Source organism: Takifugu rubripes, unplaced genomic scaffold, assembly GCF_901000725.2.
Source record: "Takifugu rubripes unplaced genomic scaffold, fTakRub1.2, whole genome shotgun sequence".
Taxonomy (NCBI): domain Eukaryota; kingdom Metazoa; phylum Chordata; class Actinopteri; order Tetraodontiformes; family Tetraodontidae; genus Takifugu; species Takifugu rubripes.
In genome coordinates, this window is record NW_021821633.1 from 1,081,430 (window position 1) to 1,104,257 (window position 22,828).

General features: G+C 52.4%; 1 protein-coding gene and 1 long non-coding RNA gene across 2 annotated transcripts in view; both read left to right on the plus strand.

Annotated features, from left to right (window-relative positions):
- Positions 1 to 2,493, plus strand: part of LOC115248351 (uncharacterized) — a 6,027-nt gene extending 3,534 nt beyond the window's left edge. Inside the window, exons 2-3 of the long non-coding RNA XR_003887250.1 lie at positions 1,547 to 1,646; positions 2,476 to 2,493. This is a non-coding gene — a long non-coding RNA (uncharacterized lncRNA). The remainder of the gene's footprint in view (positions 1 to 1,546; positions 1,647 to 2,475) is intronic.
- A 2-nt stretch (positions 2,494 to 2,495) lies between these two features.
- The window catches only part of gbf1 (golgi brefeldin A resistant guanine nucleotide exchange factor 1), a gene marked incomplete at its 5' end in the record, with an annotated part of 54,976 nt that continues 34,643 nt past the window's right edge, over positions 2,496 to 22,828 (plus strand). The window contains one exon of the mRNA XM_029832008.1: positions 2,496 to 2,541. Coding sequence (XP_029687868.1) covers positions 2,496 to 2,541 — 46 coding nt within the window. The remainder of the gene's footprint in view (positions 2,542 to 22,828) is intronic.

A 22,828-nucleotide genomic window follows, 5' to 3' on the forward strand; every position in this document is an offset into this window, starting at 1 on the left:
GTTAGGAGTTAGGGTTAGAGGATTAGGTTAGGGGTTAGGGGGTAGGAGTTAGGGTTAGGAGTTAGGGTTAGGAGTTAGGGTTAGAGGATTAGGGTTAGGGGTTAGGGTTAGGAGTTAGGGTTAGGGAGTTAGGGTTAGAGGATTAGGGTTAGGGGTTAGGGGTTAGGAGTTAGGGTGAGAGTTAGGGGTTAGGGTTAGGGTTAGAGGGTTAGGGGTTAGGGTTAGGAGTTAGGGTTAGGGTTAGGAGTTAGGGGTTAGGGTTAGGGTTAGAGGGTTAGGGTTTAGGGGGTTAGGGTTAGGGGTTAGAGTTAGGGTTAGGAGTTAGGAGTTAGGGTTGGGTTAGGAGTTAGGGTTAGGGGTTAGGGGTAGAGTAGGGTAGAGTTAGGGGTTAGGGTTAGGGTTAGAGGGTTAGGGTTAGGGGTTAGAGTTAGGGTTAGGAGTTAGGGTTAGGAGTTAGGGTTAGGGGTTAGGAGTTAGGGGTTAGGGTTAGGAGTTAGGGTTAGGAGTTAGGGTTAGGAGGTTAGGGTTAGAGGGTTAGGGTTAGGGGTTAGGGTTAGGAGTTAGGGGTTAGGAGTTAGGGGTTAGGGTTAGGAGTTAGGGTTTAGGGTTAGGGTTAGGGGTTAGAGGGTTAGGGTTAGGGGTTAGGGTTAGGGTTAGGAGTTAGGGGTTAGGAGTTAGGGTTAGGGTTAGGGTTAGGGGTTAGAGGGTTAGGGGTTAGGGTTAGGGGTTAGGGTTAGGAGTTAGGGGTTAGGAGTTAGGGGTTAGGGTTAGGAGTTAGGGTTAGGGTTAGGGTTAGGGTTAGAGGGTTAGGGGTTAGGGTTAGGGGTTAGGAGTTAGGGTTAGGAGTTAGGGGTTAGGGTTAGGAGTTAGGGGTTAGGGTTAGGAGTTAGGGTTAGGAGTTAGGGTTAGAGGGTTAGGGTTAGGGTTAGGAGTTAGGGTTAGGAGTTAGGAGTTAGGGGTTAGGGTTAGGAGTTAGGGTTAGGGTTAGGAGTTAGGGTTAGGAGTTAGGAGTTAGGGGTTAGGAGTTAGGGGTTAGGCTGTGTAGATGCTGCAGGGAAAAGGCCGGGAGCCAGACCGGACTGGTCCCTCCGGTTACCTGCCATGTTGCCACAGCTGGTAGTTGCAGCAGTTGCCACCGCAACTGTTCTGCAGTAGGAGTGAGAGGATGAAGCCACACAAGGGAAAAGGTTAATCCCTCCATTTTGAGGCGGCTAACTTGTCAAACATGAGCTAGCTATCAGGCTTAGCTCTCTGTTTGGTTAGCAAGGCTGCTCTTGGATGTAACACCCAGCTTAGGTGTCAGGTGTGATTGAGGCTAACAGGTCAGGCAACGTGATTTTTAAAAAGGTTCTGACGTGTAAAACTGCAACACTTAGATCCAGATGATACCTGTAAACTACCTTTGGGACAAAGTCAACATGCTAACCACATCCTGGCGGCTCTGTTGCCCACAGTTATGGGCTACTTGTATATTTCAGAATAAAGAATGACTTGTTTTTAAATTCTGGATTTCTTCCTTCAATCTTGTGTGTTTGTTCCGTAAAAGGAGAATGGTGGACAAGAAAATCTACATCATCCAAGGGGAAGTTGGAACCGTTGTTGGGGCGATCAAGCGGAACTCCCGATGGAACACTCACACTCCGCTGGTAAGGTTCATCACTGTTGCCTGTGACCCGCTTGGTCTCCGTCCAGCTCGGTTTTTCACGGAGCACAGTTGAGCGATGGACTGTCAGGTCCGGGTGTCCACGACGTCCATGCACCCACCAGATGTTTGTGGTGGGCCTGGGGGTGCGGCCAGACCACATAGGTAAAGAGTCAAAGTTGGCCTGGCTTCAGTCCGGAGGGGGCCAGCTGATACCTGGGTGGGGTCCAGTCCCTCTCTGACACACAGGGCACCACACATGCACGCTCACCCATAGGCAGCCTCTGGGGGGGTTGGGGGGAGGTGGATCACACGTAGTAACTAGGCCTGTCCCCATCACATTGTGTGGCTCCAGGACCGTTTGGTTCTGAGTATCGAGTCTGAGTCCGAACCATGGAACCGTGTCCAGGCCCCAGGGTGACTATTGTCATGCTCACAGCACTTCCTACTGGTGACAGGTCCAAACGTCCTCAGATCCAAACGTCCTCAGATCCAAACGTCCTGAGATCCGAACGTCCTCAGATCCAAACGTCCTCAGATCCAAACCTCTCCTGAACATGGGTCATTCATGCCTGTAGCGTCATGTGATTCAGCCCTTTTAAATACGCAGGTGATGCAATGTCCAAGTAATTGTGGCATTCCTGAAAGATCAGGGCAACAGGAGCAACCTGCTCCATCAATGAATGTGTTGTTGAAGTGAACAAGAGCCTTGTGTTGCACCTGTGTGCTGCTGCTAACACTTCCTGGAGGAGCAGGTGTAGAGTCAGTCAAGAGACCTCCAAGTCTGTGTTGGCCACATTTCTGTGACGCTTGTGTCTTCTCCACCTGCCCAGGATGAAGAGCAAGACCCCTGCTGAACAGCTTTGCTCAACTAAAGGAGGTGCTCAACAACATTAAAGGTACGTTCACCTACAGACAGCAGCAGGGGTGGCCCTCATGTCTGGAGCTGCAGTCCTCATGTCTGGAGCTGCAGTCCTCATGTCTGGAGCTGCAGTCCTCATGTCTGTAGTTGCAGTCCTCATGTCTGGAGCTGCAGTCCTCATGTCTGGAGCTGCAGTCCTCATGTCTGGAGCTGCAGTCCTCCAGGTCTGGTGTCCTCATGTCTGTAGCTGCAGTCCTCATGTCTGTAGTTGCAGTCCTCCAGGCTCTGGTGTCCTCATGTCTGTAGCTGCAGTCCTCATGTCTAGAGCTGCAGTCCTCATGTCTGTAGTTGCAGTCCTCCATCGGTCTGGTGTCCTCATGTCTGTAGCTGCAGTCCTCATGGTCTGTAGCTGCAGTCCTCATGTCTGGAGCTGCAGTCCTCATGTCTGTAGTTGCAGTCCTCCAGGTCTGGTGTCCTCATGTCTGGAGCTGCAGTCCTCATGTCTGGAGCTGCAGTCCTCATGTCTGTAGCTGCAGTCCTCATGTCTGTAGTTGCAGTCCTCCAGGTCTGGTGTCCTCATGTCTGTAGCTGCAGTCCTCATGTCTAGAGCTGCAGTCCTCATGTCTGTAGTTGCAGTCCTCCAGGTCTGGTGTCCTCATGTCTGTAGCTGCAGTCCTCATGTCTGTAGCTGCAGTCCTCATGTCTGGAGCTGCAGTCCTCATGTCTGTAGTTGCAGTCCTCCAGGTCTGGTGTCCTCATGTCTGTAGCTGCAGTCCTCATGTCTAGAGCTGCAGTCCTCATGTCTGTAGTTGCAGTCCTCCAGGTCTGGTGTCCTCATGTCTGTAGCTGCAGTCCTCATGTCTGTAGCTGCAGTCCTCATGTCTGTAGCTGCAGTCCTCATGTCTGGAGCTGCAGTCCTCATGTCTGTAGTTGCAGTCCTCCAGGTCTGGTGTCCTCATGTCTGTAGCTGCAGTCCTCGTGTCTGGAGCTGCAGTCCTCCAGGTCTGGTGTCCTCATGTCTGTAGCTGCAGTCCTCGTGTCTGTAGCTGGAGTCCTCGCGTCTGTAGCTGCAGTCCCCGTGTCTGTAGCTGCTGTCCTCGCGTCTGTAGCTGCAGTCCTCGCGTCTGTAGCTGCAGTCCTCGCGTCTGTAGCTGCAGTCCTGCAGGGAGAGCCAGCTGTGCTCCATCAGCGGTCCAGCTGTGACAGACATATGAGGCCTTCCTGCCATATCTGCAGCATGAATCCAACTGTGGGCATCTAGCAGGAACCCTGGAGAGGGACCTCCTCCGTGGCCTTCAGGTCCTCCACATTGGGAGGGTTGGCAGGTCCTACAGCTCAGTGGTTACAACTTCCTGAGCATCTGCAGGAACGCCATCGTTGGAGCCCCAGTTCAGCTCCCGCCACGGCCTCCGTCCTCGGGGAGTTCCTCTGCCTCAGATGGACAGGTGCTGCTGGCTGGGGGGGTCTCACATTGGTTCCCCCGACTCTGCCTCTGGCTTCTCTTGTGACTCCTTTCCTCAAATGCTCATGTTTGATTTTCATGAAGAACGTAAAAGTGCCGTTCAAAATAACTTTTGTTGGACAGGCTGGTCCAGCCAGCTGGGCTGGTGCTGGACACCACAGGCTGCTTGGTGGAAAGGTGCTGCTGTGTACTGTACACTGTGGGTGGGCTGTGCTGCTGCTAATGCTAATGCTGCTAATGCTGCTGCTAATGTTACTAATGCTGCTGCTGTAGCAGCTGCTGCTGCTGTAGCTGCTGCTGCTGTAGCAGCTGCTGCTGCTGTAGCTGCTGCTGCTGTAGCTGCTGCTGTTGCTGCTGTAGCTGCTACTGTAGCTGTAGCTGCTGCTGCTGCTGTAGCTGCTGCTGTAGCTGCTACTGTAGCTGTAGCTGCTACTGTAGCTGTAGCTGTAGCTGGTGCTGTAGCTGCTGCTGTAGCTGTAGCTGGTGCTGTAGCTGCTACTGTAGCTGTAGCTGGTGCTGTAGCTGCTACTGTAGCTGCTCCTCCCTTCCAGCAGTTGTCTGCAGTTCCAGAATCTTCTGTCCTTTCTTTGACCGTGTTCTTTCCCTTCTCCCTCCCAACCCGTCGTCTGTGTTCTGTTGTCACTAGCATGATTGACAGGAGCATGTGAGCCCTGGTTACAGAGTAGTGCAGCTGGGAGTATATCATCTGCAGTTTTAGCTGTGTAAATATAGAAGGGAGTCTTGTCAAGCAGAGAGATAAATTGTTCTGGGAAGGAAGTGTTGTCTTCTTTCTTAATGCAAGGAATTTTCTCCAGCTCTTTCTCCTCTCCGGCTCCAGGAGCTGGATCCATGACAGGCCACATGTTGAGACGCCTCAGCCTGAGCAGCCAGTGCAGGAGCAGCCAGAGGGGTGGTTGGCTTTGGCCAGGGATCTACTCCTGCTTTGCTCATGTCCCTGGCTGGTTTTACCTTCATCCCTCCCTCCATCTCCACCTCTGCTTTGTTGTCCACGTTCTGCTTTGATCTTTCTGGTTGCTAGAGTTCAGTTTGTCTCTGCACTCTGCTCTCATAAACGCCTCTTTTGAAAGTCTTCATGTCAGTGTAGAGAGCTGTGAGGGCACGGAGCACGGTGACGTGCACCACAGGGGCATCTTGATGAGTCCATATTTCTCTTGTTTGTAGCTGCCCCCCCCCCCCCCATTGGAATCAGACCGCCCAGAAGTGCACCAACGATGGTTTCCACTGTTTTTGTCCTTTCATAGTTTACTTTAGTGTCACATCCCAAAACGTGCTGGAGTCATTTCAGGAGTGGTCTGGATGTAGGAGCTTCTGCAGGAGCTGGTTTGGGTGTCGGAGCTTCCAGAGGAGCTGGTTTGGGTGTCGGAGCTTCCGGAGGAGCTGGTCTGGGTGTCAGAGCTTCCGGAGGAGCTGGTTTGGGTGTCGGAGCTTCCGGAGGAGCTGGTTTGGTGTCGGAGTTCCGAGGAGCTGGTTTGGGTGTCGGAGCTTCCGGAGGAGCTGGTTTGGTGTCGGAGCTTCTGGAGGAGCTGGTTTGGGTGTCGGAGCTTCTGGAGGAGCTGGTTGGGGACTGTTTGGTGTCGGAGCTTCAGGAGGAGCTGGTTTGGGTGTCGGAGCTTCCGGAGGGAGCTGGTTTGGGTGTCGGAGCTTCCGGAGGATGACTGGTTGGGTGTCGGAGCTTCCGGAGGAGCTGGTTTGGTTGTCGGAGCTTCCGGAGGAGCTGGTTTGGGTGTCGGAGCTTCCGGAGGAGCTGGTTTGGGTGTCGGAGCTTCTGGAGGAGCTGGTTTGGGTGTCGGAGCTTCTGCAGGAGCTGGTTTGGGTGTCGGAGCTTCCGGAGGAGCTGGTTTGGGTGTCGGAGCTTCCGGAGGAGCTGGTTTGGGTGTCGGAGCTTCCGGAGGAGCTGGTTTGGGTGTCGGAGCTTCTGCAGGAGCTGGTTTGGGTGTCGGAGCTTCCAGAGGAGCTGGTTTGGGTGTCGGAGCTTCCGGAGGAGCTGGTTTGGGTGTCAGAGCTTCCGGAGGAGCTGGTCTGGGTGTCGGAGCTTCTGGAGGAGCTGGTTTGGGTGTCGGAGCTTCCAGAGGAGCTGGTTTGGGTGTCGGAGCTTCTTCCATCTCCTGGCTGACCTGCACAGTTTCATTAGAGGAGCACGCAGCGCTCTGTTGCTGTTGTGTTGCTGTTGTGTTGCTCCCCAGAGACGCACACAGCTAGTTGAGTTCCACCGGCTGCAGCAGCCATGGAGCCTGAGCTTCTCACATCTCTTCTCTCCGTGCACGTTCTCTCCTGAAGCCTCTTTGTTGCACGGACGCTGAGCTCTTTGACAGGTGTGTTGAAGAAATGCTGCTCCTAAATCCCTTCATTTCTATTCATACCCCTGCAGGTTTAAAGCTCCTGCAGCCCCCAGACATAAAGGCAGTGCGGTCGTTGACCGACAGCCTTCTCCTCTTTATCCAAACTGGAATGAAATTCAGCAGCACACCTCTAATTGGCTCCAATCAGCAGCACAGCAGCAGCTGGAGATAACGGGAGGAACGAGCCTGTGTTTGCAGAACAACTGGAGAGAACATGATCCCACAGTTGACCTGCCTCACCCCAACCCAAAGAACCTCTCTCATTGGATCCAATAATCATATCAAGTCTGAGCGGCTAATAATAATTACGTGGTTGTTCATCAAAAGGCTCCTGTAAAGGCTGAGGCACCTGTTTCAGTCACCTTTACCTCTATTAGTGGGTCAGACAGAGACGCCACACAGGTGACCACTGGTTGATCCAGGCCGGTCCTGAGCACGAGACGGCGAGAGCAGCGCCGTCACCGGAGGAGGTGAACACTAGTGCACGCCAGCACCGGCGGCAGCGGCGGCTTTGTTTTGAACCTAAAAGTGCCGACAGCAGGTCACCTTGAACACCTCTGGTTCTGTTGCCACGGTTGCTGCTCACGCTCAAACGTCCAGCTGTTTGGAGCTGGATGCAGCGTCCCTCACTTCCTGATCCGGACCCGCCGGCTGTGGCGCCGGCTGGGCGATCGGAACCCGCCGGCTGTGGCACCAGCTCGCTCTGGAGCAGTAGAATCATCATTTGGAATCAGGGTCAGAGACAGAATCGCCTGAGTAGCCCCGAGTCAGGCCTGAACCTCCCTGCAGGTTCCGGGCAGCCGATCGGGCTCAGATTCAGGTCACAGCTCCTGGAGGGTGGGTGAGGGTTCGGGTGCTCCTCCACTGGGCCACAGCTGACGGGCTGCCTTAGGGTCAAGGCAGCGTCTGTGTTGTTTTAGGCCCCAGCTGTGGTTTTTCTTGAAGAGCATGATGGGCCTCTGGGGGTCACAAGCCAGGCCCTCCACAGCGGGTCAGTTATTCCCCCTCTGCACCCCACAACCCCCCCTTCTCCTCATGTTACGTGATCTTCACACATATATCGGTCTGGGGCTGCTGGAGGCCGCTGGCACATGCCGAGCTCGGTGCAGAGTCATGATCCATGTCGCCGAGTCATGCTAATACTGGTGAAGGTGCTCTGAGGGACGGTCCGCCCCCAGACACGCTTCACATGTCCAACCAGTTGCCCCGGTGTCTCATAGCATGCAGCACCACAGAGGCTAAGTTCTTCATCTGGCTGGTGACCCGTGAAGGGTTGAACACTAAACATTTAGAGAAAAGTGAGTATTTAGGTTTTAAAGGTTGGGGTGGAGGTGTTACTGATATATAATGCAGTGAACATCAATAGTGTCCTGTTATTGGAGGCCCAAGATGTGACAGCGTTCCAGGCCTGGGCTCTCAGTTCCAAACGTCCCAGTGGTCCATGGACAAGGCCCCCCCTCCCGCAGGCCGCCACCTAGCTTTGGTGGGAGCTGTAAATCTGGCCAGTTAAGTGTCCTAACCAGGAACTGACAGGCAAGGCTTAAGTCCAGTGTGAAGGGGGTGCAACTGTTATCCTGATTCCGAGCCTCTCAACAATGTGCTGAGTGGATGGAGAGTCCCAGCAGAGGGTTATTAATCAGGCTGGGAGGGTGGAGCTTTGGTGGGGGGTCTGGCTCAGACCGGGACCAAGCACAGGGTTTGGTGCTGGAGACTGCAGAGGATGCTGCCAAGGATTGGGGTTTATGGGCAGGAAGAGTAGGCACGACATGAAGAAGCAGGTGGACCTGCTGCACCAGACCACAAGGAGGGGCTTCTGAAGGCCTCGTTAAGAGGCTTTTATATAGATTTACATCCAATTGCTAGGCTTTAAATGACTTAGCTAAGGCACGTAGTCATTTGCTGTAAACAAAAACGGCAGCAAACGACTCGGAGGTAATGAACATAAGAATTAAAATCACAATTTAAGTCGTTTAAAATCACAATGCACGGCCTTGACAGACCAGTTTCACCTGGAAAACCTGCTGCAATGAGAGAGAAAGGCTGTCCAGCATCACTTTGTCGTCACGGTTTAGCCTTTTTAGCGTCAAACACCTGCTGATATTGTGTTAGCATTAGCACTTAATGGCTGCTACCACCACGTCCTGGTACTCTTCCAACACGGCCTTGTCACCGTGACGACAGGCGAGCTAGAACATGTGGCATGTTAACACGTCTGTAAAAACCATGTTTGAAAGGTGTTCAGCGAACTCACGGAGACATGCTAGCTCCCTCTTCCCTCAGATTGTAGAGGACCAGGGCTGTGTTCCTCTACAGTCTGGGACCAGAGGACCAGGGCCGTGTTCCTCTACAGTCTGGGACCAGAGGACCAGGGCCGTGTTCCTCTACAGTCTGGGACCAGAGGACCAGGGCCCTGTTCCTCTACAGTCTGGGACCAGAGGACCAGGGCCGTGTTCCTCTACAGTCTGGGACCAGAGGACCAGGGCCGTGTTCCTCTACAGTCTGGGACCAGAGGACCAGGGCCGTGTTCCTCTACAGTCTGGGACCAGAGGACCAGGGCCGTGTTCCTCTACAGTCTGGGACCAGAGGACCAGGGCCGTGTTCCTCTACAGTCTGGGACCAGAGGACCAGGGCCGTGTTCCTCTACAGTCTGGGACCAGAGGACCAGGGCCGTGTTCCTCTACAGTCTGGGACCAGAGGACCAGGGCCGTGTCCTCTACAGTCTGGGACCAGAGGACCAGGGCCGTGTTCCTCTACAGTCTGGGACCAGAGGACCAGGGCCGTGTTCCTCTACAGTCTGGGACCAGAGGACCAGGGCCGTGTTCCTCTACAGTCTGGGACCAGAGGACCAGGGCCCGTGTTCCTCTACAGTCTGGGACCAGAGGACCAGGGCCGTGTTCCTCTACAGTCTGGGACCAGAGGACCAGGGCCGTGTTCCTCTACAGTCTGGGACCAGAGGACCAGGGCCGTGTTCCTCTACAGTCTGGGACCTAGAGGACCAGGGCCCGTTCTCTACAGTCTGGGACCAGAGGCCAGGCCTGTTCCTCTACAGTCTGGGACCAGAGGACCAGGGCCGTGTTCCTCTACAGTCTGGGACCAGAGGACCAGGGCCCTGTTCCTCTACAGTCTGGGACCAGAGGACCAGGGCCCTGTTCCTCTACAGTCTGGGACCAGAGGACCAGGGCCGTGTTCCTCTACAGTCTGGGACCAGAGGACCAGGGCCCTGTTCCTCTACAGTCTGGGACCAGAGGACCAGGGCCCTGTTCCTCTACAGTCTGGGACCAGAGGACCAGGGCCGTGTTCCTCTACAGTCTGGGACCAGAGGACCAGGGCCGTGTTCCTCTACAGTCTGGGACCAGAGGATCAGGGCCGTGTTCCTCTACAGTCTGGGACCAGGGCAGCCTGAGGCCCTGCTCCAGAAAGGGTGCATGTGTTGACATCCGTAGCTGCAGAGTGCTGATGCATGACACACGCTGCTATTGTTGGTCCACCACGCGGTCTGAAGGTGTCAAGTGTGGGTCTTCAAAGTGTCAATGAGCGCGGCTCCACGTTCAGCCTCCTATGAAAGACAAAGTTAGTGATTATGGGAATCTGTTGACATGAAGGAGATTCATGCACGTGGATATTTTTAGCTTGTCCTCACTAATCTGTCATCAGAGACGAAAGCTGAAGCTTCTAATGACACGTTAGCAGTGCAGACTTAATCACTCTACGATACGATACTATACAATGCTATACTATACGATATGATACTATACGATATGATACTATACGATACAATACAATATATGATACTATACAATACTATACTATACGATACTATACAGTACTATACGATCCGATACTATACGGTACTATACAGTACTATACTATACGATCCGATACTATACGGTACTATACAGTACTATACTATACGATCCGATACTATACGGTACTATACGATACTCGTATATATGACTTAATAATGGTAATAAAAGCATTTCTAAAAGCATTGGGATGTTTAGATGTCGACTGTGGAGGAATATCGGGGTGTAAACCCACATTCCACAAGTGTTGGTCGTGAAGGGAAGATTTATTGTGCTAAAAATACTGGTGCGTTAGTATTGCTCAGAGGCTCCGTCCTGCTGCTGCGCTGCTCAGCTCTTAAGCCTCCGGTGGAGCAGCCACAATCCAGCTGGCTTGATGGACGGGGCTAATAAACCGCTCAGCACGCACACACACACACACACACACACACACAGACACGCGCAGACACACGCATGCATGCAGATGCACACAGACACACACACGCAGACACACACATGCATGCAGATGCACACAGACACACACACGCAGACACACACATGCATGCAGATGCACACAGACACACACACGCACGCAGACACACACATGCATGCAGATGCACATAGACACACACACACGCAGACACACACATGCATGCAGACGCACACTGACACACATAGACACATGCATGCAGATGCACACAGACACACACATAGACATACACATGCACACACATAGACACACGCAGACACACACATGCATGCAGATGCACACAGACACACACATAGACATACACATGCACACACATAGACACACGCAGACACACACATGCATGCAGATGCACACAGACACACACATAGACACACACATGCATGCAGATGCACACACACACACATAGACACACATCCACACACACACAGACTCACACAGACACACACCCACACACACACAGACTCACACAGACACACACCCACACACACAGAGACAGACTCACTCACCCCCCCCCACACACACCCACACACCCACAGACTCACCCCCCCCCCACAGACCCACACCCCCACCCCCCACACACACACAGACTCACCCCCCCCCACACACACACACACTCCCCCCCCCCCCACACACACACACACACACCCCCCCCCCACACACACACACACACTCCCCCCCCACACACACACAGACTCCCCCCCCACACAGACTCACATACACCCCTACACACACACAGACTCACCCCCCCACACACACACACCCCCCCCCCCCCACACACACACTCCCCCCCCCCCCACACCCCCACACCACTCGGCAGCAGCTCGTTGTTTCATGCTCCATAAAGGTGCTGTGAGCAGAGGTTGTGATACACATATCCAATTAGCTTAGCACTGGACTGTCCTTTGGTGCCAGCCTGGGACTCTCATGGATACACACGTGCTCTCTGGTGCTGATGCAGAGTTGTGGGGTCACGCACAGTCAGATATTGTTCCTCTGCACCATTTGGGAGTGTCCTATGTTTGTGTGCGTACTCGTATTGTGGGTGTGGTGTCAGAGAGAGGGAGAGAATGATGGATCCTTGTCCCGTCAACATTTGTGGGGCGGTAGCATCTTGTAACGGGTTGTTGGAAGGTCTTCAACCCAGCCCTACACGGCCTGCCAGCTAGCACGGTGGTGTGTCCTGCCAGGCAGCCAGCAGTGTCCTTTTTACCCCCAGGGTAGGGCAGAACAGCAGCCGGGCCTGGTGGCACTGGGTTGATGACCCCGGGCCTCGAGGACGGGCCTCCTGCTTGCTGCCGCTGGGGTGAGACCAACGGCTCCATTTTGTTGTGCAGGAATTGAACGTAAAAGGTGACACATGCTGGAGTCGTGCGTCAAGCTGTTGAGGCTCCTCTTCTTAAATAGGCTGGGATCAGTGGCGCTGGTAACAAATTTGAGCTAAGACCGACCTGCTGACAGGGGCGGGAGACAGGCAGGCCCGGGTGGCCCCGTGCAGCTGACCAAAAACATGCTAACAACCGCACACCTCAAGGTGCTGATCGCTCTGAAGGGAAAATAGACCCCCTGATATGATATATATATATATATATATATATATATATCATATATATATATATATCTGGAACGTATATATATCTGGAACGTGCACAGGCAGCCTTGAAGCCAGATATATATATATATATATATACATATATATACATACATACCCACGTACCCCGGCTGGTCACCGCCCCCCTGCTCTTTTGGTTCTGGACTTTTAGTTGAAAACCACAGTGGTGTTTGGGGTTCTAGTGAGGAAAGAAATGACCCCAAGGAAAACTGGAACTGAAGGAAAACCCTTGATGTGATGAAGTCTTCTAGAACTGGAACTGAAGGAAAACCCTTGATGTGATGAAGTCTTCTAGAACTGGAACTGAAGGAAAACCCTTGATGTGATGAAGTCTTCTAGAACTGGAACTGAAGGAAAACCCTTGATGTGATGAAGTCTTCTAGAACTGGAACTGAAGGAAAACCCTTGATGTGATGACGTCTTCTAGAACTGGAACTGAAGGAAAACCCTTGATGTGATGAAGTCTTCTAGAACTGGAACTGAAGGAAAACCCTTGATGTGATGAAGTCTTCTAGAACTGGAACTGAAGGAAAACCCTTGATGTGATGACGTCTTCTAGAACTGGAACTGAAGGAAAACCCTTGATGTGATGACGTCTTCTAGAACTGGAACTGAAGGAAAACCCTTGATGTGATGACGTCTTCTAGAACTGGAACTGAAGGAAAACCCTTGATGTGATGACGTCTTCTAGAACTGGAACTGAAGGAAAACCCTTGATGTGATGAAGTCTTCTAGAACTGGAACTGAAGGAAAACCCTTGATGTGATGAAGTCTTCTAGAACTGGAACTGAAGGAAAACCCTTGATGTGATGAAGTCTTCTAGAACTGGAACTGAAGGAAAACCCTTGATGTGATGATGTCTTCTACCTTCACCCGTATGCAGCTGGGATAGGATCCAGCACCCTCCCCGTGACCCTGGAAGGGATCTAAGATGGCTCAGAGGAGACGAGACTTCCATTTTGTTTTGAACCGATGTTGTTCTGACGTGAGAAAATAGTCATATTAAAATGATGTAGATATCATATTATCCATCTCTCTACACAGTGTGTATGTGTGCATGCATACACACATTTATGTGTGTGTGTGTGTAACCACCTTCAAGATGAACACTCAGTTTGAACCTCATCCTTTAGGAATGGTGTTATAACATAAGATACGTGTATTCTATATATGAACGATGGTGTTATAACATAAGATACGTGTATTCTATATATGAACGATGGTGTTATAACATAAGATACGTGTATTCTATATATGAACGATGGTGTTATAACATAAGATACGTGTATTCTATATATGAACGATGGTGTTATAACATAAGATACGTGTATTCTATATATGAACGATGGTGTTATAACATAAGATACGTGTATTCTATATATGAACGATGATGTTATAACATAAGATACATGTATTCTATATATGAACGTGGCTTGAAAGCCTTTGAGGGTTGTGGTCATGTTTATTGTGTGAAGTGATGCTGGTGGTGTGGGTGGGTAGAGCTCGACACCCAAGCTACCAACTAGTGGGTGTGACTGTTCCTGTCAAGTATAGGTCAGACTAATCCAGGGCTCAGAGCACGGATCCCCTAAAGCCAACAGCACTGCCCCTCATACTGGCTCCACTGGTTAAATAGGCTACCTGAACGCACCATAGAAACCAACAAGCATTGTGTGTGGTGTGTGTGTGTGTGTGTGTGTGTGTGTGTGTGTGTGTGTGTGTGTGTGTGTGTGTGTGTGTGTGTGTGTGTGTGTGTGTGTGTGTGTGTGTGTGTGTAGGTGTAGGTGTGTATGTGTATGTGTATGTGTATGTGTATGTGTATGTGTATGTGTGTGTGTGTATGTGTATGTGTATGTGTATGTGTGTGTGTGTGTTCTGGTACAGGCTACATACTTTATGTAATACCAAAATAGCAATTTTACTATCAAAGTGAAGACATCCCAGACCCAAGGGGCTGTTTGGAGATTAAGGTGTGGTTTTAAGTTTAGGGTTATTTGGGAAGTTGAGGTCCAGCTAAGTTGCTCTCTGTCTTCTCTCCTAGCATACAAGACTGGCTTTATCTTTATCTATTTTGGATGTCTACGATTGTGTATCATTAAAAATGCTGACACCAGTTCCAATATCAATACCCTCACTTGCCAGTACCAGTGGTTCTATTACACTGGTATTTTTCCACAGAAAGCAGTTCTTATTACATGAAAAATAAAAACCCTTAGCAACAATGTTAATGTCAATGTGAGTGTGTGTGGCACTCATCTCGTGGCACGCTAGCATAAACTAAAGCTAGCTAGTAATAGCTGAACGTATTAGCACATGGATGTCAGGTGAGCTCACTGAGCGATGTGCGTATTATTGGAGTCACCTTATGTTACCCATCATAACCAAGTCCAACCTCAACCTTCCTGTTGAAGTCCCAGACACGGCGCCGTCCTTGGTACCCCCTGGTGAAGTGGACTCCAGGGTGGTCTTTGTGATTCAGGCCACTCTGGCTCTGGAACGTGCACAGGCAGCCTTGAAGCCAGATGACTCTCGTGTGCTGTACACAGATTGTCTGAGTTTTTATTTGATCTCCATCTCTTGAGGAAACACCTTTTGAATCACTTCGATATCGATAAGCTAGAAAGGGGCCACTCTGGCAGCCAAGCAGCCCACATGTCGTCACACACCTGTTGAGCACACGTTGATGTCCCAAACCAGCGTCCCTCCATAATCAGGAACATCACCAACAGTTTGTGAGATCTTCCTTGGTCCATGAGCAAATTTCTGGGGAAAAAAGCTCGTTCAAATCTGTTTAAGTTTTTGAGAATGTTGTCGGGGGTAAACTTCTCAGGCAGAGCTTCTTTTTGTTAACCCCCTTGTCTTCATTCCATTTTCTTGAGCGCTTCATCCCTTTTGGGGTCACGGGGAGGGTGTTGGAACCATCCCAGCTCCATGTGGGTGAAGGTAGGTACACCCCTGTGGGTGACTGGCCGATACTGGCCGATACCCCAATACAGGAAATGGAAGGTGCCTCATCAGCTGGTGTTTAATAAGGCTAATGCTGTACCTCTCATTTCTCTTTGATGTTAGCATGCCATAGTTCATTTCTTAGTCCACCATTGGTTCCCACATGTCTTCGTTCATGTTTGGGCCTTTGCTACTCACGTATTTGCTGCTTTGAGCCACCAACATAATACCCACGCCATGTTCTTTAAACGTGACAAAAGGGCTAGCCAATTGTTTTTCTGTTTATCAGAGGTGACATGACCAGTGGCGCAAGGGGGCTCGGAGGCCCGTGTTGCCATAGCTAAATATACATCCCTGACAGCTCCATAATAGGTTCCAGGAAGTTCAGTCAAAAATAAAAACAAAGCAACATTTCTAGCTGATTGGCTCTGAAAGGCCGTTTTTCCTTGCTGAATGGGAAAAATGTGGACTTCAGCATTCCATGGCCGTGATGCCAGTCCGATTGGATGGGCGCAGCCTTGCGTGTGCAGAACAAGCTCGCTGTGAGAGACACACTGCTCTGCAGAAACCAGCTGTATGGGAACCAGCGCTCTGGCACAGAGGAGAACCTTATGCAATGTGCATTGTTGCATTTAGCAACGCTGTTTTTCATCTTCCAGCTTGTGATTCCTTCTGCCCTCTGACCCTTCGCGTCCTTCCATTCAGCTTGGTGTGTGTTTCTGTGCACACACACACACACACGGTGGAAATGAGAGCTTCTCCAGAACGCCTTTCACCATCTCCATCTTCTGGGGAGCAGTGAGGACATTAACACTGCGCTCTGTCGTCTATCACTCTTCCTAATTCTCTTTTATTGAGGCCGTGAGGGATGAGGTCGGCACATCCCTACACACATTCCACCTTCTGACTTCCATCCAGAATCATGGTTCCACTTTAATGCTCAGCCTCTTTAACACAGTCCAGAAATAAAAGACTAATAGAAGGAAACTAGCAAAGGTGGAACTAAAGTGGGGAAACCCCATTTTCATGGAATCCATGAAGTCACAACAATACTTCACTTCCAGGTTGAAGACTCCAGAAAAAGGTGCTAAAATGGTGATGGAGGGGAGTGAGAAGTCTAACCTCATGTAGAAAGGGTTAGGATCAGGGTCAGGGTGGGATTAACCTCATGTAGAAAGGGTTAGGATCAGGGTCAGGGTGGCATTTCTTATCACTGGCCTGCTAATGGAGGCTCAAGCTAAAGGTGGTCTACCAAAACCACCTTGGCCGTCTCGTTAGCCCAGCTGCACCAGCCCAAAGCTCTCTGCCTCGTGCTCATTAGACTCAACCTCTGCGTTAGTCCATTGTTTGCTGTCCCTCCCTTCTTTTCTGAATCTCAGCTCGGCTTAAGCGATGTGTTGATGGAGGGTTCATGGCAAACACTGGGCCTGCTCCAGTAACACGTCCCCCCCCAACCCCTCTGTCCCTTTGTGAACTCCATGAGGGCTGAAGCGAAGCTTCTCCCTGAGGCTACAGTTGTCCAGATAATATTAATAATAATAATAATCGCAGCAACGTTTGTTCAAAGCGACCACTTTGATGCACAACCACCAGCATCTCCCCCCAAAGACCCACCCCCATGCAGAAGAAGTGATGTCATGGCGTCACCGATGGTCCCGCCAGCATTTCTGAGGCTGCACTTTCACATTCTTGCTGAAGTGGGGCCGCTAAAGTCCAAATGTTGACAGGCAGCTGCTGCAGTGGCCAGAGAAATTCCAGCTCTGTTGGTTTGCTTAAAGCTTTTCCGAGCATGGCAGACATGCCGGCCCACAGGGGAGTCGTTTAGGACAGTTGTCACTTGGTCTGGTCCAGCAGCCAGGGCTCCTCCAGCCTCTGAGCGGGCCAGTCCGGGCCTCCACTGGGGGTGAACCTGATAGTCTTTAATGTTTCCGTAATTGCATCAGTGGTTAGAAATGTTCCACGAAGCCTCTGTTGTTCAGAAGTCGGTGTGTGTTGCCATGGAGAGGTCAGCCTGTTGCATATCAAGATCTTCCGTCACATGAGAGCTCCCTTCCACCCACGTGGCAGAGTGGCTGGTGCACATTGCCGGTCCACTCGGGGCCCCCTACCGTTCCATTGCACTCTTCTATTGCTTCAGGGGTCATTTGAAGTCGGCCTGAGGTCGACGTCCTTGAACAGTTGGAGGGACCCTGTTCACACATGGGGGGGGGGGGGGGTTAGATCAACTTTATGGTGAGTCTAGAACATCGTGGGAGAGTCCAAAGGAATGGGGACCCAGCAGAAGGGATTTCTGAGCCATCTGAACTTGATGAAGTTGTTCCTTTATTGAAACAGCTTTTAGAAGAGCATCTTTGGAGGGTATCAAATCCTCACTACACGGTTCATTACTGAAGCTTCCAGGGCTTCAGGCCTGTCAGATCTGCTTCAGGCCTGCAGAGATCTGTCCACCTTCTGGGCTCAGCTCTGCCTTCTACTGCACGTCTCATACAGACCCCGTGCTGCCGTGGTACCGCTCGGTACTGTTGCAGAGTCACTGCAGAAGCAGAACCAGGCTCTTTAAAGTTGTTATCACACATGATTTGACAAAGTATGGTAATACTAGTTAACACGCTCTTACCCACAGTTTAAATAGTTCCATTCATAGTGCTAAATTCTGACTAGAACCACTAATAATATCACCAACAGTTGGAATACTCAGACAGTTTTGAGGTGATGGATGAACGGTCCAAAACGTTGATGTCGCTGATGTAATACAAGAGAACTCAAAGGGTTGGTATTGAGTCCAAACTCTGCCCCTAGAGGTAGGACCATACGCTGGGTCCATGATAGGGTTCGGGCGGGGCTCCCCAACCTCTGCTGCACCACGGACCGGTACCGGTCCCCGGCCCGGCGGGGGAGCCCTAGGTTAGGGTATCAGGAGGTCCATGAGATGCGTCTGAGGCTGAATAACGGGAGGAACAGCCGTTCCTCTGTGTGACCGGGTCAACAATGCCCGTCCAGGTGGGTCTTTATACTTCACCTGAAATGTAAATATTTGGACTCTGCATGTTCTTTCAGCACCAGCATGGACTTGGGCTGCATGGTGCTGTTTTTGGAACGGGTTGCTGAGACCAGGTCTGGGTTGGTGCAAGGGTTTCAGAAGGGTGAGAAGAAGCACGGTGGCTCTAGAGACCTAAGGGCAGCAGTGCTTGAGGGTAGGTCAGCGCTGGTCATGAAGTCACCTCCATAGGTGGTGGGGCAGTGGTGGGGGCAGTGGTGGGGCAGTGGTGGGGCAGTGGTGGGGGCAGTGGTGGGGCAGTGGTGGGGGCAGTGGTGGGGCAGTGGTGGGCAGGCACAGGAGACAGGGCGTTACCGTCTGCACTGCTGGTCACCGGCCACCCGCTGATGCAGCGTGGTGATTGGCTGAGCAGCTTCAACCATCCCAGACAAAGCTCTCGGATCTGCTGTGGATGGAGCCAACAAGCTTGAAGATGTTGTCAGAATATTGGTGTGTCTCCTGCCACTTTGTTGGAGTCGCCATGTTTGGTGACTCCAGGTTCGATGGTGGTTTGGTCCTCGCCATTGAGCGCTGACAGACCGGGGTTTTCCACAGAAGGGGGGTCTGCCCATCCTGCTCGGACCACGGACCAGACCAGGCTTCAGTATCCCATGAAGTTGTTGGGTTTCTACAAGGGTTCTGCTGCACATGTGTGACGTTTGTGTTGCTAAAGAAGCGTAAACCTGGAGCAGCCCCTGCTCCCTACCCTAAAGACTTCAGGCAGCACGTTGGTGGAGCTCAGCTGGTGTGAGGACAGCGTTGGTAAGAGAGTAGATGGTGTCTGCAAGGGCTTCAGGAGCAGTCTCATGCTCCCACTACATGGTCTGATGGTGGCTGTGGTGCCCAGGAACTCAGGAGGCTGCTGCTCTCCGGAATCCCCCCGACCCCTGGGAATGTCATGAGTGGGGCTGAAGGAGCGCAGCAGGTGAAGGGGGTGAGGACCCCCTCCCCTCCTCCACACACACACACACACACGGACACACAGAGACACACACACACAGAGACACACACACGGACACACAGAGACACACACACACACAGACAGAGACACACACACACACACGGACACAGAGACAGAGACACACACACACAGACAGAGACACACACACACACACATGGACACACAGAGACACACACACACAGAGACAGAGACACACACACAGACAGAGACACACACACACGGACACACAGAGACACACACAGAGACAGAGACACACAGACAGACACACACACACACACGGACACTCACACACACACACACAGACACAGAGACACTCACACACACACAGACACAGAGACACACACATACACACACAGAGACACACACACACAGAGACAGAGACACACACACGGACACACAGAGACACTCACACACACACAGACACAGAGACACACACATACACACACAGAGACACACACACACAGACAGAGACACTCACACACACAGACACACACATACCCCCCCCCCCCCCCCCCCCCCCCCCCCCCCCCCCCCCCCCCACACACACACACACACACACACACCCACACACCCTTTAGCATCTGCTGCTGGCTCCGTGGGCTCCTCTCAGGCCACCTCACATCGTCGTCCTGTCTGTATTAGAAGCCCATGTCTGGTCCGGTCCCTTCTCCCAAAGGGTTAGGGTTAGGGTTAGGTTAGGTTAGGGTTGGGTTAACCCTAACCTAACCCTAACCCTAACCCTTTGGGCGTTATGCAACCCTCTTCCCTGAGACGTCCTCTGACACGGACGAGGGGCACATGCACGGTGAAGGGGATGGGATGGAAAATTGGAGGCTTGCTTAGCTCTGTTTGTTTTTCTGGAAATAGAAGTGCTAATAGGAGTGGCGCTCATGTGCACGGCACCTTACTGGGACAGTACAGGCCCTCTAAAGCCACCTGCCCCAGAGGGGGCTCAGATATAAGACCTGATGTTGGAGGAAGAGCAGCAGATACTCTACGGTGGGACCGTGGGCGACGCGTTGGACCTGGAGCAGCCTGATGAACTCAGCATCACGCTGATGTTTGAAGAGCTTTGCATCTGAGGGAGGTCCACCGGTGGCAGCGGCCTGCCAAGCACAGCAGCCCTCCGTGGGATCATGTGACCTCTGTCCAAAATCTGCAGCATATAAATGTGAAGGAGTCCGGGGGAACAGGTGCAGCCCCCCCCCCCCCCAGCCCAGGCTTTGGGATGAAGTCATGCTGCCTGAACGTGTGAATCCACTGCGGATGGTTGCCTCTGCGTGGGTGATGCAGCACGCATGAATGACAGTAACAGCAATTATGGGATGTGTCCCGTCTCTGCTGCGGACGTTCCTCTGGCCTTTCTTTACGGGCAGCCTCCTCTCGATGCTGTTTCATTAGAGGCAGGACGGCGTCTGAGTGAATGGGGATGAGCAGAGGCAACACAGCAGTTTGTTTGGTGGGATCGGAACATCCCGTGCTAACTAGATTCCGTGTAGCCCTGCAGGAAAAGCTCTCCTGCACTCGGCATTACCGCTACCCTCTCAAGCATTTTTGAAAACTTTTAATTTCTCCAGGGTTTTTCAAATTGCCTGTTTAGGTTGCACAGACACATTGTTTCACATGTCTATAAAATACCACTGTGGCCCATTGAAATGACTGTATGGAGCTCCATAGCATTGTTGCGCCCTAATTGCCCCCGCCACAAGTGTCAGTTTCATTCAGGAGAGCAGAGGGATGGGTGGAAGTGAAGGATGGGTGGGGGCCGGGGGCTCAGCGTGCTGACACTCATCAAACCTCTCCCAACAGATGTGTGAGGATACTGTCGTCCAAGTCTTTGTTTAGCAGATGAGCACCACCGGTCTCTGAGGGCGCCATTTAACCTCGCTGTTCCTGTTAAACCCCCTCGCCCCCTCGCCCCCCCCCCGCTCCCAGGCACAGCCTCCACGCCGCATCTTAGGGGCCGGGGAGGTCCGGATCAATAAGCATCAGTGTTTGGGTTAGGGCTGCTGCAGAGGTTCTGGGGGGGGAGGGTTGTTGTGATCTGTTCATGTGTACGTACGTGTGGGTGGGTGTGTGTGTGTGCGCCTCTGTGTGTGTGTGAAGGGAGCGAGAGGAAGGGGGAGAGAGCGAGGGGGAGAGGAAGGGAGAGAGAGGGAGGGAGAGTGAGGGGAGAGGGAGGGAGGGAGGGAGAGTGGGGGGAGAGGGAGGGAGAGAGAGGGAGGGGGGGGAGGGGGAGAGAATGGGAGAGAGAGGGAGGGGGGAGAGAGGATGGGAGAGAGAATGGGAGGGGGGGAGAGAGAATGGGAGAGAGGGAGGGGGGAGAGGGAGAGAGAATGGGAGAGAGAGGGAGGGGGGGAGAGGAGAATGGAGAGAGAGGGAGGGGGGAGAGAGGAGAGAGAATGGGAGAGAGAGGGAGGGGGGAGAGAGAATGGGAGAGAGGAGGGGGAGAGGGGGGAGAGAATGGGGAGGGGGGGAGAGAGAATGGGAGAGAGGGAGGGGGGAGAGAGGGAGAGAGAATGGGAGGGGGGGGGGAGAGAGAATGGGAGAGAGGGAAGGGGGGGGAGAGAGAGGGAGAGAGAATGGGAGGGGGGAGAGAGAATGGGAGAGAGGGAGGGGGGAGGGAGAGGGAGAGAGAGAATGGGATGGGGGGGAGAGAGAATGGGAGGAGGAGGAGGGGAGGGGAGAGAGGAGAGAGATTGGGAGAGAGAGGGGAAGGCGGGGGAGAAGAGAATGGGAGATGAGGGAGGGGGGGAGAGAGAATGGCGAGGGGGGGCAGACGGTGTTGTTGCCCCGGGGGCTCCGACTCCCCCCGGCCCGTTGCTGCTGGGCTCTAAGCCCTTTCTGCTCCACTGCCAACACATGTGCATCACTTACATCCTGAGGAGTTCTCCTGGGGGTGGGGGGGGTTACTGCTGCTGGGTCATTTACAGATGTAATCCACACATGACCGGATGGTCTGGGTCCCTGATCCAGAGGGGTACACCTGTGCTCCTGTAATGGCCACGCTTCAATATGTTGGTCAGATCTGACTGGCCCCCCTTCAGGGAAGAGGTCAGAGGTGAACCTGTTGTGGAACGATTGCTGCAGCCAGGACTCCTTTGTTTCCCTCCACTCCCTAATCCCTGCAGCTCCTGTAGTTAGCCCTGATTCCAGCAGATTGGCACCACCACAAGCCTGATCCACTCAGCTGTGGGTCCAGCACCGCCCGTGGGATCCATACCAAGCAGGGCCCCTTCCAGTCTAAGAGCTGCACTGGAAGAGTGAGCAGATTCTACCTGGTTTAATCCCAGCGGGAACCTAAAGGCAGCACCGAACCAATAAAGACAAAAGGGGAGGGGTCCTTCTCAGATGCTGGTGCAACGTCACGGGTTAGGGTTAGAGGGTTAGGGTTAGAGTTAGAGGGTTAGAGGGTTAGGGTTAGAGGGTTAGAGGGTTAGGGTTAGAGGGTTAGGGTTAGAGTTAGAGGGTTAGAGGGTTAGGGTTAGAGGGTTAGAGTTAGAGGGTTAGAGGGTTAGGGTTAGAGGGTTAGAGGGTTAGGGTTAGAGGGTTAGGGTTAGAGGGTTAGGGTTAGAGGGTTAGAGTTAGAGGGTTAGAGGGTTAGGGTTCGAGGGTTAGAGGGTTAGGGTTCGAGGGTTAGAGGGTTAGGGTTAGAGGGTTAGAGGGTTAGGGTTAGA